Source organism: Acipenser ruthenus, chromosome 44 (assembly GCF_902713425.1).
Source record: "Acipenser ruthenus chromosome 44, fAciRut3.2 maternal haplotype, whole genome shotgun sequence".
Lineage (NCBI taxonomy): Eukaryota > Metazoa > Chordata > Actinopteri > Acipenseriformes > Acipenseridae > Acipenser > Acipenser ruthenus.
In genome coordinates this window covers 1,014,226-1,033,347 of record NC_081232.1, presented here as the reverse complement: position 1 = coordinate 1,033,347, position 19,122 = coordinate 1,014,226, and the positions used below count along the sequence as shown (strand labels likewise).

Below are 19,122 nucleotides of genomic sequence, written 5' to 3'. Positions count from 1 at the left end.
CACTGAAAGAAAAATCATGCAAGGCATATAATGCCATTAAGAGAAAACTTCATATAAAGATCCCAATTAAAATTTGTCTCAGAATTTTTGAAAGTGTCACCCAACCCATTGCCCTGTATGGCAAGTGAAGTGTGGGGTCCGCTCACAGAGCAGGATTTTACAAAATGGGGCAAACACCCAACAGAAGCCCTGCATACAGAGTTTTGCAAAAGTATCCTGCAAATACAAAGGAAAACAAACAATGCATGCAGGGCTAAATTAGGCCAATACCCACTATTGATTAATATCCAAAAAAGAGCAATTACATTTTGGCTTCTTCTAAAAGACAGCAACCCAAACTCTTACCAACATAAAGCCCTGCAATACCAAGATCAGAGCCCAGAGCAGTCCCCTCAGCCAGCTGGTCCTAAAGCTCACTGCACTGAGCCACACTAATACCAACCAGCGTCAGGACAGCAACACTCCAACACACACAATCAGAGTCAACCAAATTATACACAACACAAAGAAGAATACCTCACCCATTGGGGGACACACAAAAAAACACAAAGTAAATTGGAATGCTATCGGGCCCAAAAAGACACTACTGCCAGTCTGAATACCTGACCAGGGTGAAAGACAGCAAACAGAAACAGACCTTAGTAAGTACAGGCTCAGTGAGCACAGCCTGGGCATGGAGAAAGGCCGACACAGGCAGACATGGCTGCCCAAAGAGGACAGGCTGTGTGATCGCTGTCAGCTCAATGAGGTTGAGACAGAGATACACTTTTTACTGCAGTGCACAGAATATAGTAAAATAAGGGAAGCCTTCTTCCCGAAATTAAACCATCTCTGCGCACAATTCCCAGACCTGCCAGACCCAGAAAAAATCCCCATCCTCTTAGGAGAGCAGACAAGCTGTATAGAAGAGGCAGCCCAGCACACAAGCACCTGTCACAGCCTGAGGGACACAGAGTGAACACTGAGGCTTATCACACAGGGAGGGAGGACAAAATAGTATAAACTACTATTATCATCATTATTATTACTGTTGTTGTTGTGGTTTGTTTATATATATATATATATATATATATATATATATATATATATATATATATATATATATATATATATAGTTATTTTTGTTTTACTTGTTTTTTTTTGTTATAATATTTACTTGTAAACGTGTTTTAAATGTTAATTGTTTCATGTAAAAGATTAAAATTTGTCATCATTGCTTTGGCAATACTGTGTATTGGTCATGCCAATAAAGCACTTTTAATTTGAAAAAAAAAAAATTTGAGAGAGAGAATATGGAGGGAGATCACTGTCAAAAATATTTGTATGCGTAAAAATAATTTGTACTTGTAATTACAGGTACAGATCAAAAATACGAGTACAAATAAAAAAGTTACGACTACGACTCACAACATTACGAGATGGATAGAGCGTGCAATCACTGTCAAAAATACGTCAAAGAGGTAACAGGACAGGCTGTTGGCTGGGGGAACAATCGATGAGTATTAAACAGCGCATGCGTCCAGCACCTTGCATTACTGATAGAAGGGAAGGAGTGGCTCCATGCTGGTGAAATGTTTAGGTGGAATTTTCAAAGCAGGAATATGGCACAAAGTCTTTGTGAGTCGTACTCGTATTTTTGATTTGTACCTGTAATTACAAGTACAAATTATTTTTACGCATACGAATATTTTTGACAGTGATCTCCCCCTCCATAATATAACCCCAGTCAGAGACATTTGTTTTTAATTTGTATCCGGTAGATGGCGGTAGCTGCTCAAAAGTTCCATTCTCTGTTGGAAAAAGGAAGTATGACACGGAAGAAGACCGTTTGTGTTTTTGAGAGAAGAAGAAACATTGTAACGGGTAGTGTGAGAGTTGAAATTGACCTCATACATTGTTTACAGCAGATACCAGTCAATAAACTACTCAAAACTGTTGTTTGTAAAAGAGCTGCTGATATTTCTGTGAAGATTACATTGTACGAGGTTTCCAGTATAGACAGTCTTCCTCAGAGCATAAGAAAAGCCGCTGTGTTTGTATTAATGGAAGAGGCGAGAGTGAGACGCGTCTCTGAAATGAAAGAAGAGATGGATATCTGCGCATCCTCCGCGTCTCTCCTTGAGGAAGAACTCGCCTCTGCTATCGAGCCTGCAGTGAAAGCGGCTGTGCTGAGCGTCATGTCTGCATTAGCAAAGTTCGTGGACAGTAAATGTGCAGTTTTCAATCTCAGACTGGACGAAAGAGACCAAGAATTTGAAAGCGTGAGATTGCGATTGGAAATAGCGGAGAGCGAGTTGAAAGCAATGCGAGACGGAGAATACACGAACACTGGCGATAAGAACTTCACCCAATCTCTCACAAACACCAATGAACAATACTGCGGGGTTGACATGGATGTCATTCACGTCCCCGAGCTGCAGCAGGAAGAGCACAGATTGGTCCACACGAGGACAGCGGAATGGAGACACACAGTGGAAGGTAAACAGATATTTAATATAGCCGCATTGCTTGCCTCAGGAATGGGATAAACTGCTGGCAGCAGCCTTTAGGGGATTCTTACTGACAGTAGAAGCTGTACTGGTAGTAAACAATAATTACAAGCTTTCAAGAACTCAAAGGTCTCTCCTTCAGGTGAAGAAGATAGATTGATGTTTACATAAACCCTAAAAGTAATTATTTTCCTGTAACTCACTGAAGCCGATATATTATTTTTTGTAATACATGGATATTAGTATCTGTAATAAAGGCAGTAAACGGGTGTTAAGGTTCAAATTGAAAGTTAATTTAATTAATAATAACGTACATTAAGTCAATATTAAAGAATCTTATTTATAACACGGTGTAACAATTTTTTTTTTTTTTTTTGGTTCCTGGGTAGTAAGTATTATTTCCTAATTGCTTATTCCTCAAAAGTATAGAAAATGGCTATTATTCCCCACAAACTTTGCTTTTGTGACCAGGACAGTGATAGAAATTTACCTATTTTCCAGAACATTCCAGATAGATTCAGTGCTGAGTAAACTTGGAGTAACTTCTAGAACTTTCTAGAACTTTCCAGTAATATAAATAGTAGTATAAATACAGGGGCCTTAAGCCCACCAGTTCAGTTTAGTTCCAGCTGCCTAAGTGGATACATAACTGCATTTTTCTGAGATGGCATCAAGGTCATAGGAGACTTCAAAATGGTGGCATTCCTGATGGGTCTCCAAGGTGGTTTTACCAAGTTTCCCTGCTATCTTTGCCTTTGGGACAAAGATAAGGAGTCAGCAGCCTTCAAGTAGCTTCAAGACTTCTTCCCTAAGCTGTCTGAGGCAAAGGTCAAAGCCGGTGTCTTCGTCGGACCACAGATAAAGAAGATCCTGGAGTGCAATGAATTCCCCAGGAAGCTCACTAGTAAGGAGAAAGTGGCTTGGAACAGCTTTGTCGCAGTGGTTCGGGGCTTCCTGGGCAATCGCAAGGCCGAAAACTATGTGGAGCTGGTTGAGACTCTGGAGAAGAACTACGGCACAATGGGCTGTAGGATGTCCCTCAAAGTCCATATCCTTGATGCTCATCTTGATAAATTCAAAGAGAACATGGGAGCGTACTTGGAGGAGCAAGGCGAGCGCTTCCACCAGGATATACTGGACTTTGAACGCCGCTACCAAGGACAGTATAATGAGAACATGATGGGAGACTACATTTGGGGGCTGATTCGTGAAAGTGATTTACAGTATAATCGTAAATCTCGAAAAACTACTTCTAAATCTTTTGTAGTCATTTTTGTATTACTTTAGTATAAATACATGTTAATTTGGATTCATATGTTGTTTTTTCTGACTTTATGTGAACGAAAAGACACAAATTCGCCCGTTTTCTCATTGGAAATAGGTACATTTCAAAATATCACTGTCCTGGTCACAAAAGCAAAGTTTGTGGGGATTAATAGCCATTTTCTATACTTTTGAGGCATAAGCAATTAGGAAATAACACTTACTACCCAGGAACAAAAATTGTGTTACATAGTGTAATTTCCTTGTTGATAAATCAGGAACGGTGAATTAAACTGAGTAGATGATGAACTGCAAAAAATTTACCTGGGGGTTTTCTGACATGCTGTGTTAAGAAATGATAGCCATTATTTTTTTAAAAAAAATTTCCCCTTCGACCTGTGACCTTGCAAAGGTCAACCTAAAGTGAGAAAGGGACACATGCTATCTCATGTGTAGCACCTTGTTCAACTCATAATGAATAGGGCTTTTCAGAAAAAAAAATGCTAGGAGCACCCTACTCGCTTCTGGCAGATTGCAAGGCGACGGGTAACTGACGCGTTTTAAGAGCTTTAAGACACTTAGGGTCAGTCTTCCAAATTCTGTGAAAGACATTTGGTTTCAAGTCCCACCACTGCTCATTAAACCCCCTCGAAATTAGAATTTTTGTTGTTTGTACCAAGTGTAGGCCGTAATAACTTGCGTGGGGGGACTCCAAAAAATCACCCAAAGATATGTTTGGATAGATGTTGATGAGATCTACAAGCATTAAGCAAAATATCATGGTATCTGGGGATTTTGGATTTTTGGCAGATTTTTTGAAGTTGCATTTGTCATGCATTCAAGTATTGCTTATGGCCACTTTGGTGAGGCTAAAGTGCCACATAGTTCTATCCAAACCGGCTATTTCTTCAACGGTGCATTCTCTGAGGATTGATCTAGAGGAAAACACAACAGTATGTGCTTCCACTGGCACTAGCTTGGAGCCGAGGGGTGATGAACTTGCATGGGACTTGGGACTTCTTTGTTACAATTACACATTTGAAACTAACGAAACCTTACTTAGTTATTTAGTCTCTCCACACAAGTTATTAAGGCCTCAAGTTAGTACAAATAGCAAAAATTCACATTTTAAGGGGGTTTATTGAGCAGTGGTGGGACTTGAAACCAAATGTCTTTCACAGAATTTGGAAGACTGGTTCCTAAGGGTCTTATAGCAATACTTATATTTTAGGACCCACATCCCTACAGGGTAAAGAGTTAGGCTGAAGTTTGAATAAAACTCGTCAGTTACCCCTTGTCGAGCAATTTGCCAGAAGTGAGTAGGGTGCTCCTAGTGTTTTTTTTTCTGAAAAGCCCTATTCCATACGAGTAGAACAAGGTGCTACACATGATGGTAGCATCTAAAATGTGCCCAGGGTGATTTTTCTGGTCAAGATCCTTTTCTCACTTTAGGTTGACCTTTGCAAGGTCACAGGGCGAAGGGGGCATTTAAAAATAAATAAATGAATAGATAATGTCTATCATTACTGAACTCAGTGTGTCAGAAAACCCCCAGGTGAATTTGTTTCTGACAAAAGCATGTTGGTAGATAACAAGGGAAAACTCGTTTCTGAGTGCAATGTTATTGTGCTAAACACCTAGATTTTGTGGCAGGACCCTACACATGATTTAATTTTTGTAAAATGTCAGTTTTGTGATGTGTGTTATCAGCAAAATACATCTCAGGATCCACCAGAACACACTGAGGGTAGCACTCCTCACATTATAATGACTTTACTGGTTACTGGATGTGCAATCTAGAATGAACACAATTTATGATGTAGATTTTACAGTGTTTCACTCTTCTCACAGGTCCTGCAGAGAGAAATGCTCTCCCTCATGCTGAGGAAGGGTCGAAGGCAGAATCAGTTCCCATTCAAGAGGAGATCTTTGACCAGGAATGGTGCAGGAGTCCAGAGCAGGCTACAGAGCTGACATCTATTGAAGGGGAGGAGAAGAAACCTGCACTAGATCCTGTCCACATTAATGAAGAGATCCCTGGAATTGAACCGGTCATCATTAAAGAGGAGGTTCTTGAACTTGAATTTGACCCCATTGAAGAGGGGGGTTCTGACCACTTTGAAAAACTGCAGCAAATTCACATCTGTACTGTGTGTGGGGAGAGTTATACTAAGTTAAGTGACCTGACGTTACACCAGCGTATTCACACAGGAGGGAAGCCGTATCTGTGCACAGAATGTGGGGTGACGTATTCTGACTTAAATAACTTGATGAAACACTTGCAAATTCACTCCAGAGACAAACTATACCAATGCAGCGAATGTGGGAAGAGTTTCATTACAAAAGATGAGCTAAAAAGACACCATCGAATTCACACAGGAGAAAGACCGTACTGCTGCACTGAATGTAGAAAGAGATTCAATACCTCTACTGATCTGAAGAGACACCATCGCATTCACACAGGAGAGAAGCCGTACTGCTGTGGTCAATGTGGCAAGAGTTTCAAACAGTCTCAACACCTTAAAACACACCTGCGAACTCACTCAGGGAATAAATAGGGTTGCAGAAAACCCTGTGAGCTTGTTTTATCAAAACTCAAAAGGCTGTTTTAAGAGGATCCATGTAAGATAGTTTCTTGAAGAAGCCATTTAAGAACCCACTTAACAGCAGCTCAGTCCCACTCCCCCTGAGCAGCTCAAAGCTGCAGAGCAGATTCCATTGGTGACCCGAGTGAGGGGAAGAATTCTCTCAGATGCTCACTTACAGGCCTTAAGGGAGCAAGAGGTTTCTGGGATGTGTGTGTCTTTTTTTCTGTTCATGGTGAATGATAGCTGGAATATACTCTATCAGGAGTCATCATTTGTTGTGATGGGATGGGTTTCACTTTTTAAAATACTGTGTGCAGCAGCTAACTTTGTTATGCATCAGAAATGAAGGCTTTTTGGCTTGAGAGTTATCTCTGTTTTTGCTACACGCCAGTCGGATACCATGGAGTCTGTTTTCAGGTGTGTTTTTAATAAGCAAATCCATTATGTTATGTGCTGCAGTTAATTGTGAAAGAAGGGAATCTTTTCTTCATTTAAATACTCAAATGTCTTGTTCTGTAATATTAATAAAATAAATATTTTAAACATTTGCCAACATAATTTGTGTTTTTTTTCTACCTATCATCAGAAGTGCCTGTAACACCTTTTTATATGTATTAACACCAAATCTCTCATACCATGGTTAAGTCGTGTTTCTACGCAGTGTGAATCCGTTTGAGCTTCCTGCCTCGCTGCTAATTCTTCCCCAATGTAGGTGATCTTTGATCAGGAGGGTGTGGTTCCTACAGCACCTCGGAGTAGAAGGGTTACATTCTGTTGCCCAGAGCTTGCTGCGCCGGCTGCTGTCTTTCTGACGTCACACGCAGTGTTTTTTTTTTTTTTTTTACACGTGTGGATTATAAGATGGCTCTGAACAGAGAGACCACACAAGCACAGCGGGTGGAGAAGAGCACTGAAAGGTAAGGAGATCATATTTCAATCTATCACCTCTCACTGTTCTGTTCACACAACGTTAACAAGGAGGGAGGGAAAGAGTAAACAAATAGTCCTACTGAATGTGACCTGCGCATTCAACACCACAGCTGTTATAATATAATGTAATATTATAACATATTATTATTGAAGTACATTTGAGCTTCAAACATAAGAACATAAGAAAGTTTCCAAACGAGAGGAGGACATTCAGCTCATCTTGCTCGTTTGGTTGTTAGTAGCTGATTGATCCCAGAATCTCATCAAGCAGCTTCTTGAAGGATCCCAGTGTGTCAGCTTCAGCAACTGTCTGCTTCAACAACCTAGAGAGTCAGTTTGATGTAATTGATTAACACTAACATTATTGTAAAATTATACATCACTGATCACGGTTTTAATGCATTATGTTTGTTTAAATTATTTATTTATTTAGCATAGCGTTGACAAGGCTGTTCACGGCTTCATTGTATAATGATAAGACGACGTTCGCCTTTTCTAACAAGGGGGCATGAGTAGTTTTCGTCGTTATTTGCATTTCGATTAGCAGGTCACTCTGCATCGTCTCTTTGGTTCACAGCCAATCTTACCGCAGTAACTTTTCAAAGCTGCGCAGGGCTGTGCAGAATCTGCACGGATGTCTATAGGTGTAGTTGAGTGACGTCACGCAGCAGCCCTCTCCGTTATTCTGTGCAGAACTGCGGAAATCTGCGACCAAGGACTCCACTGGAACTCAATACATTTGTCTCAGCTTCATCCTCCACTGCTGCACTTCCTCGGGGTTTCCTTCTTCACTTCTTCCTTAAGTTTCATGTTCCAGTTGTAATGCGGAATTCTTATCTTGTTTTTCCAGGTCTGTGCATCATGTTTTTTTCTTGTTGTTTTAATTGTGTTTCTCCACCCAGACACAGGGACTGTACTTCCGTGTTATTATTTACAGACGCTGTAACATTGTAGCAGCCTGTCTGTTACAGCGCTGGCGCCGCCTACCGAATACCTCCCACAGGTACCTTATAAACCTATAGGGCTGTGTTATTAATGAAATTAGCACAATACAATAAAAACACACTCTGATCAAAGGACCTAGTTTCACGACAAAACTTATTTAACTTTGTTGTACGGAAGTCAGGATGGCCGAGCGGTCTAAGGCGCTGCGTTCAGGTCGCAGTCTCCTCTGGAGGCGTGGGTTCGAATCCCACTTCTGACAAGATTCTTTTTTTTCTTTCTGTAATGGTGTTTTTTTCACCTTTCAGTTTACCACTCCTCTCTCGTTATCTGGTTCCGTACTAATACGTACAGTGCAGATATTTATTTTCTCTGTTTAAATCACACATCTCAGTAGTATGTAAGTGGTTTAGTCTCGATGACAGAAGCTTGGACAGCACCGTTATATTGAATAGCTTTTCCTGCCGACGTACATTTTTATTTTTTTTTATTTTACAAAAATGTTAATGAATTGGAAATAATTTGTATATACATTGTTAATAATGATGTTACGGTCGGTAATGGAAAGCTAAACGGTTTCAATGAAAGTATCGTTTGTTGTTCAATAAGCAACACAACACATACAATCTCACAGAAGTTGTTTTGAGAGCTTCAGAGGGCAGTGCTGCATGTTTAGATTCTACACATACGCACAGCTGTGTAATTCATTCAGTGAATTACACTCCTTCAGAATCCTATCGATAGTGCATTTAGGCATCTCCTCCTCGTTAGTATAGTGGTCAGTATCCCCGCCTGTCACGCGGGAGACCGGGGTTCAATTCCCCGACGGGGAGAAACGTTTTTGTTTCTTTATTTTTCTAATCAATATTTATAACATACGACATTTACAAGAATGTCTAGTAAAATGTTATAACAGTAGCCAATTCAGAAATATACCTACAGCTAAATAAAAGAGAACGAGCCCTTTTCAGTATTGTTGTAAAGAGAAGACAATACTCAACACTGGGGGCGCTGTTACGTTGACAGCCAAACGAACATGGAGGAAGCTAAGAAACAGTCTCTCTGTGTCGGTCATCTTGACTCAAATCGCTGTATAATTTATTGCAATTTGATTCTCCATTGAAGCTACTGTGTTAAAACAGTGATCTGATATAAAGTAAAAACAAAATTCTGTCCTTCGAGCCGGATTTGAACCAGCGACCTAAGGATGCCCGTGCTTTTCCACTACAGTCCTCCGCTCTACCAACTGAGCTATCGAAGGCATATGGTGTGATATAGCTATCAAAAATCCGTGTGCGCAGAAACGCAGTTTGTAATTGTAAAACGGAGTTTGTAACGCTAAAATTGGGGATAAAAATACAATTACGGTTGTAATTTACACTGACGAAACTCAGTCTACGCTTACAAATCTGCTTTCTGCTCGCTCGCCACTTTTGAGAGTGAAATTGCTCTCAAAAATACGAGCGCGCAGAAACGCAGTTTGTAACCGTAAAATGAAAAAAACAAAACAAAAAAACCTGGGGTTGATACTGTGGAGGAACCTTGTAAGGTGCTTCGAAGAACCTTTTTACTGGGGTTCCCTGAGGAACCTTAGAAATAAGGAACTTTTAAGAACCTTAAGTTTCTACTTGGAACCTTTTATGTTTATTTACAAACTCACACGCATTATATATATATATATATATATATATATATATATATATATATATATATATATATATATATATATATATATATATATATATATATATATATATATATATAATATGCGTGTCTGCATAATTTGTCTGGTTAAATAACATGCATGCACACACTAGGAATTACTAGTTTGCAATATCAATAAAAACAAAAAAATACTTTTTTATAGAAACCCTTTATTACAGGTAGAGCAATAAAATAAATAAATACAGTATAGGAGTTATACTTTTAATTCTAACACATAAATAAATGCATACAAATAAAACGGTCTGTATGTTTCGTTACTCTTAGAATAACAAATACACAAGTAAGTGAAAGGCTGACAATATTTCTTAACAGGTAGATATATAAATATATTAATTATAACTAATCATAATATATCATCCATAATGTAATTAATTTAATTACAAACAAAACAAACACAAACCTAACTTTAGTCGCAAGTATTTTATAAAACAAGTATTATAAAAAATATTAACACATTTATTTTTATTTATTTATTTATTGCATTTATAGAGCACTTTTTATACAAAAGTATCGCAAAGCACTGTATAGTACATAGAAGGAAAAAAAGAACAAATCACAATCCGTTTGTATAGGAGGTCACACATATAACTGCTACACTCAGTCCATTTAAATACAGATTTAAACAGTATACACAATACAAAAGCACCAATTTTAAAGTTACATTAAAACCTACTAAGATAAGAGAGCCATTTTATAAAAGTGAGTTTTTAGTATTGACTTGAAAACTGTAATGGACCCAGCTTTCCTGATAAACAAAGGCTGAGCATTCCAGAATTTAGGAGCTCTACAAGAAAAAGCCCTACCTCCTGTGTTGTTTTGTTCACCCTAGGAATAACCAGCAGCCCCCACATCCTGTGACTTCAGAGTGCGGTTTGGAAGATATGGTGTCAGTAACTCCTGCAAATAATGAGGTTCTAATCCATTCAGGGCCTTGTAAATTAACAGCAAAATCACCATTTAAAAAGGTGCATTACAATAATCAATTCTAGATGAAACAAAGGCATGTATTATTCTCTCGGCATCAGATACTGAAATAATTAGAACATAAGAAAGTTTACAAACGAGAGGAGGCCATTCGGCCCATCTTGCTTGTTTGGTTGTTAGTAGCTTATTGATCCCAGAATCTCATCAAGCAGCTTCTTGAAGGAGCCCAGGGTGTCAGCTTCAACAACATTACAGGGGGATTGGTCTAAGTTTGGCTATATTTCTCAAATAGTAAAAATATACTTTAGTAACTTCCCTAGTATGAGTCTAAAATGAGAGATCAAGATCAAAGATTACCCTCAAACTCTTAATTTCTAGTTTAAGTTTTGATGAGAGACTGCAAGGGTCGAGCTCATGTAATCCCACATTTCCTTTCAGTTTGTTCTGTGAGCCCACTAGCATAACCTCTGTTTTATCTGAATTCAACATTAGGAGATTCTGTGACATCCAATGCTTGATGTCTGTAAGGCAAGTAGCAAATAACACCCAGGCAGAAGAATTTCCTTGCTTAGGGACAGATATAGCTGGTTATCATCAGCATAGCTGTATACAACTGTAAGTTGCCCTGGGTAAGGGTGTCTGCTATTAAATAAATAAATAAATAAATAAATAAATAAATAAATAAATAAATTATTATTATTATTATTATTATTATTATTATTATTATTATTATTATTATTATTATTATTATTATTAATAATAATAATAATAATAATAATAATAATAATAATAATAATAATAATAATAATAATAATAATAATGGCTAATCCCTGGGCCTGTGGTTATTATAGCACAACCAACACCCTTACTGCTTTTCTGACAAAAGAAAGTTTACTATTCCCACTATACTAGGTGGAGTTTTCTGATCTTTTTGAGTACCCAAAATACATTTCTCAATTTAATATTAGGCTGTTTTTTCTCTGTGAGTATTTGATATTGTACACAAAATACAAGGAAAAAAAAGCCCAAATCTCTGGGTGAGGGCCTCAGGTTATTATTATTAGTTTATTTAGCAGACACCTTTATGCAAGGCTAACAGAGACTAGGGTGTGTGAACTATGCATCAGCTGCAGAGTCACTTACAATTATGTCTCACCCGAAAGATGGAGCACAAGGAGTTTGCTGTCAGTTTGCTGACGTGGGATTTGAACTGGGGACTGCTTGGTTATGAACCCTTTTCTTTAACCACCGGACCACACAGCATCCACAGCAAGTAGATGTTGTCCATCCATTCTCAGACCAATTTTTATATCAAGATGGAAGGGGTTTCCCCGGATAGTAATGACAGGTGTGGGTGTTGTAGGGTCCTTAAAAAAAAAACAGAAAAATAAATCACTTACACTGTACTTTAAAAATAAAAGCAATTGGCATGCTGACGCAGCTTCTTACTCACATTATATTGTGATCATCTTTATTTGCATATTACAGGTGATTTATTTATTTATTTATTAATGGTTTTTGGCATCTTAAAACAGCTTGTTCAGTGGTAACCACGCACAGGATACTGAAGTAAACTGCAGCTACGTTCCAGCATGAGTGTGACATGGACAGTGTGCCTCATTCAACATTGTCTTTGTTCATGATTATATATGGTAAGTGTATTGGTTTGGTTCTCAAACAAACAAACAAAAAAATCCTTGCATGTTTTTTGCCCCGCCCCAAGTGTAAAACCAAATATTCTCTGACAGCATATAGACAGTACGTGTTTTCCGCAGCAAACAGATTCTTACAGTCCCTGTTCATGATGAGAAAGAGTTTAACTGAGTGCATTGTTTCGATATGTTTGATTGGTCTCGCAGCAGTATGGGTAAAAATAGACTGAATGGCCTTGCCCTGCTACTATGTCCAGACATGTCCCAGGAGGAACTGTTACAGCGTTTCAATAGATCAGGCCATAGGAGGATTGGCAAACCCTGATTTAAAGTAAAGCCTTCTAAATCAGCTTTTAATTGTGGCATCATACAGTCTCAGCAGTCCGATCAGTCTTAGCACTAGTATCAGCAATCTTACCAGTCTCAGCAGTTCCAGCACCAGTCTTACCAGTTCCAGCACCAGTCTTACCAGTTCCAGCACCAGTCTTGCCAATCCCAGCAGTAGCAGCACCAGTCCTGCCAGTCCCAGCAATGTCAACATCAGTTCCAGAAGTAGCAGCACAACTCTTACCAGTCCCAGCAGTAGCAGCACCAGTTCCAGCAGTAGCAGCACCAGTCTCACCAGTTCCAGTTGTAGCATCAGTGTCACCAGTGTCAGCATTAACTTCAATAGCAGTGAACCAAACGCATGTCTCTCAATGAAGGTATAAACCTATCTACTGATTCATATTTCTAAGTTCTATTCTTCCTGTCCTTTTAATATCACATATTTCTGACAGTGTGAATAGGGTAATTTTAGGTTGTTGTTTTCGCTGGGAGATTTATTTAAAAAAATATGTGCCATGAAATTTCAAACATCATCTAAGGTGGGTCACTATGTAAAAATAGTTAGCGACATATCGCTTTGCAGTTTGCACTAATAGTCTCCAGGCTTTACAAGATGATAACTTTCATCTTCATAACATGAACAGGATATGGGGGGGGGGGGGTGTTGGACAAAAATTTGATTTTTGCCTCAGTAAAAATCTATTTCTAGCTAAGCCCCTGGTAACATTAAACTGGTAAGATGGACCATGTCTAGGCAAAACGATCACATGCTTGACATGATAAATCAAGCCCCACCTTGCCCAGACTTAGAGCCAAAGAATTGTATGAACATGTGCTCAAACTCACCTTGCCCAGTCAAGCAAAAGGATCAGCTGGCTTTACATGATACAGCATAATGCATCTGCCCAAACAAAATGGTCACTGAAGTCTGCTATGTGAGCCAATCAAAAAACATATATAAATGTTTTTCTACAGCAGTTGAATTGACAGTACAAAGTTGTGTAAAATAGTTTTTGAAAGAAAAACTTTTTTCATGACAGAATATCTGTCTGTTAGTTAAAAGGATGGCTTGAAATTCTGTTTAGCTTTTCCTGAAGCTTACAGTACTCCCGAAAATGAAAGATTCGTGGATCACTGTTAAACACTTCTGAAATGCTTTTTTTCCTTTGCACTTTAAGATATCTGCTGTTTGTTGGCAACTGAAACTGCCACTCCTCTAAAGTGATCAGACTGATTAGAGGTACAGTATTTGTGTATTCCAATAACAATGAATCAGATTGACTTCATATGCAGAATTACATTAATTTTTTCAATTATGTAACTGAATAACCCTGTTAGAAATAATATGTAGTGTCTCTTTTTCTTTTTAAATCTGTTTGTGTGTTTACGTCTTTGTCGGCAGGTAAACGTTTATGTTTATACAGCGTCCATGTTGTGTTGCTGCGCGCGCGAGAGCTCTGTCATAACTGCAACGCGTGCGAGCAGGAAGGCGTGGCCACTGGAGTGTGTGTGTGTGTGCGTGCGTGTGTGTGCGTGCGTGCGTGCGTGCGTGTGTGTGCGTCTGCTCTGTGATTTGGTGTTTAATATTTTGTTAATGTTCTGTTGTTAGGCACGCTGGACCTAAGCGAGGTAGCCTTCAACCTAGCCCGCGAAAGGACGCTCACAGAACTGTTCACGTGATGCGCACCATTTCAGACGCTGTCCTATATTGACACCGTAAACTACAATATTTAATGCTTTGTCACACATTTACCAGGAAGTATTTTTTTTTTTTTTTTTTTTTTTTTTTTACAGTAGTAATAAAATAAAATTGTTTTCAGTTTGCATGAGTGACAAATTATTGTTTTCAGTTTGCCCGAGAAATCGTAGCAGTGAATCAAATCTTATATTTACCTCATACTTAATACTCATGTATCCTAGAAATTGTTATTAAACAATAGCCTTAATGAAACATTTTACGTCAGAAAGTATTCTTACCTACTGGCTCGATTTATTGTGACAATAATAATTAATGAAGCTTGACACTTTCTTTTACCGGCTAGACTCCTTGGGGGTGGGGGGGGGTGGGGGGGGGAACGAACTACCCAGACGTATCATAAGTATATTTTCATTTTTCCTCGCTCAGTTCAGGCCAATTGATTATCATCATCAGGTTTAGTAATAAAATAAATAAATAAATAAATAAATAAATAATAAAATAAAAAAAAACACATTACCTCAGAAATTCTCTCATTGACCCGCATCATTAACCAAAGCAAAATAACCTATTTTTTTATTTTACTCGTGGATGTTCTACAGCTGTCTGTACGTCTTTATTTGATATTTTTCATTGATTCACACAAATGTAGATATTTAACGTTATTAAAAGGTTTTACTCGCCTCTCAGAAAGTTACTTCTCGTTGTGAAGATCTCCCGTCCTGCGAAGAAACGTTGAACACCTGCATCGCGCTGTGGGTTGCGTTGGCAGCTGATTGGTTGAGAGGCCACCCGCTGTTGCTGGGGCATTTCCTCGTGGACCGCGCCTTTTCTACATTTAGTAGTAAAAACATTTCAAACAGCCTTTTTGCCAGCGATATAATAAATAAACACAAATCAGAACATGTTAGTTAGTGTGTTTCATACATGTGTTGTTAAATGTGATTTTTGTTTTACAAGTGATTAAGATGTAAAGAATAACGTATCGTGTGGAAAAACACACCTTAAAACTTTTGCAATGAATTTGAATTGTAAATTAAGAATGCATAATGTGTGTGTGTATATATATATATATATATATATATATATATATATATATATATATATATATATATATATATATATATATATATATATATATATTCTTGCCCTGAGGTTTTATTATTGTGTTGAACGTCGTATGGGTTTTTCCTACATATTTATCCAATTAAAGGTTCTGTTCAAGATGGATACAAATGGAAGCTATAAACTACAATGCATATGTTATACATACATATACTATTATAAATTCTGGTTAAATATTTGGCAAAATATTATCTGCTCTTTGATTTCCTCTCAATACCATGTACAAAATTATAACCATTTATGGTGTTTACTTTTTAAGACAGACTGTTTCTCTCATCATATATTGTGTATTAAAAATTGTGGTTTGCACAACAATATTGTAGAGCACAATTTACAATGTATTGATATAAAGGGTTCTAAAATGAACCCTTTGCAATATTATATTAGACAGAGAAACCAGAGGTTCCCAAACGAACCCTTACTGAGAAAAAAACTTGCAATAGAACCCTAAGGTTCCTTGGGGAACCCTCAAAGAACCCTTACTTTTTAGAGTGTATTCTGCACGCGCTCGACTCCCTTTTCACATTTACAGTTTTTTCCTGCGCACGCACGAAACTCGGTCTACAGTTACAAATCTTTATGAAAGTGATTTCACGCTCAAAAAAGAAAAAAACTACAAATGTGTAGCTCAGGCAGCCTAGTTGATTGTCGATCGGTCACTGTTCATCACAGCCAACATGGCGGAGGATGGGATAAAAGCTGCAACGGCCCAGAATGGTACTTTAATGAATTCAATTGCTTTAAAAAAACAGCATAAAAAGTTACAGACATATGAGGAGAATATTTTAACAATCAGAACCGATTCATAATGCGCTGTCATTAACCAGTTCCGGGTCAGAACCCTCTTTTTATCACCAAAAAGCTTCCGGAACATTGGGTTCCGAAGGTGCAAAGACGACGAAAATTATAGCTACACACAATACAACTAAGTGAGGGCATCATAACACAGCAGTGTGGAGTAGTGGTTAGGGCTCTGGACTCTTGACTAGAGGGTCGTGGGTTCAATCCCAGGTGGGGGACACTGCTGCTGTACCCTTGAGCAAGGTACTTTACCTAGATTGCTCCAGTTAAAAACCCAACTGTATAAATGGGTAATTGTATGTAAAAATAATGTGATATCTTGTAAAAGTTGTAAGTCGCTCTGGATAAGGGCGTTTGCTAAGAAATAAATAATTGAGAAAACCGACCTTTGACTGCCCATTCAGTACACTGGATGTTGTTGTAGACTGAATGATGAGAATATAGGGTTTAGAGAACATCAGCTTGCTCCTGGGTTCCCATGCGCTTCTTCTTGGTCCACGCATCACTAATAGAGAGAGAATTCATCCATATTACTAGATGTACATATTTTAAGAGTCATAATATAAGAAAAATGTGTGTGTGTGCTTTTAAGACGTTGACTGTGTAACCACATAGAAATTGTTGTTTGTTCACTTTAACAAGCTAGTGTTGTTGGTGAGACTGTTTTAGAGTGAGATGCAAAAGCAGCAGTAGTAAATGTGTGATATTAAGATTGCAATGTAAAAGGAGTGAGATGTAGGTCGGATTGTTAAACTGTATCTCATTTTTAACGTGGTATCTGTTGGGCATGATAAGATTGAGGTTTCATTAGCCTTTAATGTAAGATACAACCCCTGTAGGTACGAATAAGGCGGAGAATGGCAGATTTTTTTTACAACGTAAAAACCAATGCCTTGATTGGACAGTTTTATGGAAGAAACATTGAGTGTATATACCCGCATTAAAAACATAAGCACGGGGGCACCAGGAAGTGTATTTGAAAGTAGGTCAGTGGAAGACAAATTAAACCAGTACATTGTTATTGTGTCGCAGTGTTTCCTGCTAAGGAACGTGGCATAGATGTGGTGAATGTCAGCACCGCTGTGGAATGGCCTGTGCTTGATATCGCTACAAACAGATACATGGTAACGCTGCACTACCACACACAGACACACTAGTAATTGCTGCATTTGTCACTGTTTAGTATTGTTCATACAAGAAACAGATTCGATGCACTTTCATAGAAAAAGTAGGTGGCTCTTAAAAGAGCCTTTAGGGTTTTAGAAGATCTTATAAGCGGCGTCCGAGTGATTTACTTCTTGGCTGGCTTCTCGGTTTTCTTGGGCAGCAGCACGGCCTGGATGTTGGGCAACACTCCGCCCTGAGCGATGGTGATGCCTCCCATCAGCTTGTTGAGCTCCTCGTCGTTGCGGACAGCGAGCTGCAGGTGACGCGGGATGATTCTGGTTTTCAAATGAGTTCACATATCCCTTAATCCACCCCTTCTCCTCCCGACTCCTCCGAATCAACAATAAAGGCCTCTGCATTTGATGGCATAGAACCTATTCCTTCCCTATTTGGGCTAAGGGGAAGCGGAGATCTCGAAGGATCCCCCTCTATACTTTATCCCAAAAGTCTAGGGGTCTCTTCAATCTCCAACAATGCAGCTGTTTGTTTGGAGGGCGGAATGTTGTCTGAAAGTGACTCTTTTTCCACAATGATGGCAGGCCCCCACTGGAGTCCACCACTTCAGGGCCAGAGAGCTGCACCTCCTTGTCCCCTGCTCCACTATCTTAGGAAAGGCTCTCAAATCTATTAGCGGTTTCAATCCCCCCAGTTAAGCCCTGGTCTAGGAAGACCCTTTTCTCAATTTCTTCTACTCTGTCTGTTTTCTTCCTTTCTTTGCTTTCCTTTCTACTGCTTGAGCCCACCCCATTCCCTCCTCTGCCTCACTCTCTGTTCCTGTATCCTGGTCTACCTCCAGCACTACTTCTTCCTCTCCATCCACCTTATCCACCTCCCTCTCAGGGCTGTCTGGCAGGGGGCTCAGGATCTTTCCCACCTCATAAATCACAGTCTCCCTCCACCTCTCTCTGCTCCTCCTCTTCTCTTGCAGCAGCCACATCGGTGTAAGATTGCTTTCTCTCGGGACAATCCTTATACAAATGCCCCTCCTTATTACAGAGGTTGCATGTCTTTGCCCTCCTACAGTCCCTAGTCACATGCCCCAACTCAACAGTTTCTACATCTCTGTAGACCACAGCTGTCCTCAGGGTGGCCAAACCCCTGACATTTTCTACAAAAAAGAGGTTGTCGGGAATAAAAGAGGAAACCCCTATCTGCTCCGATAGAGAAACTTGCCGGGGGATGTTGAAAACCATCAAAACCACTCGCGTCTGGACGAAGCAGACCTGTACTTGTCTCTTTACTGTCCAAACGCCCAAATCATCTCTAAGCCTTCGTACACCAGAAATCATATCCACATGCTTTTTCAAGAAAGATATCAAAGCAGAGTCCGGCACATGAGTGATGTGCATGTGAACTGTAATAAAATGAAAATTCAGCCTTACCAGGGACTCCACCTTGTAGTCAGATCTCGGAGCTTTGTCTTCCTTCTCATTACATTTATCCAACAAGTGCTGGAAAGAATAGCTGGAGTCCATGGTCACATCAAAGAACTC

At 39.1% G+C, this 19,122-nt stretch overlaps 1 protein-coding gene and 3 non-coding genes across 4 annotated transcripts; 3 read left to right on the top strand and 1 right to left on the bottom strand.

The window, feature by feature from the left end:
* The first annotated feature begins 1,620 nt into the window (after positions 1 to 1,620).
* On the top strand, positions 1,621 to 6,898 carry LOC131709708 (zinc finger protein 883-like). Its single transcript, XM_059012414.1, has 2 exons — positions 1,621 to 2,478; positions 5,604 to 6,898. Exons 1-2 carry the CDS (start codon positions 1,761 to 1,763, stop codon positions 6,308 to 6,310), a joined length of 1,425 nt encoding a protein of 474 aa, XP_058868397.1. The 5' UTR covers positions 1,621 to 1,760; the 3' UTR covers positions 6,311 to 6,898.
* A 1,493-nt stretch (positions 6,899 to 8,391) lies between these two features.
* Positions 8,392 to 8,474, top strand: trnal-cag (transfer RNA leucine (anticodon CAG)). Its single transcript has one exon. It is a non-coding gene; the product is annotated as a tRNA-Leu (tRNA).
* A 499-nt stretch (positions 8,475 to 8,973) lies between these two features.
* On the top strand, positions 8,974 to 9,045 carry trnad-guc (transfer RNA aspartic acid (anticodon GUC)). The gene has a single exon. It is a non-coding gene; the product is annotated as a tRNA-Asp (tRNA).
* A 340-nt stretch (positions 9,046 to 9,385) lies between these two features.
* Positions 9,386 to 9,473, bottom strand: trnay-gua (transfer RNA tyrosine (anticodon GUA)). Its single transcript is given in 2 exon segments — positions 9,386 to 9,421; positions 9,437 to 9,473. It is a non-coding gene; the product is annotated as a tRNA-Tyr (tRNA).
* Positions 9,474 to 19,122: the final 9,649 nt, after the last annotated feature.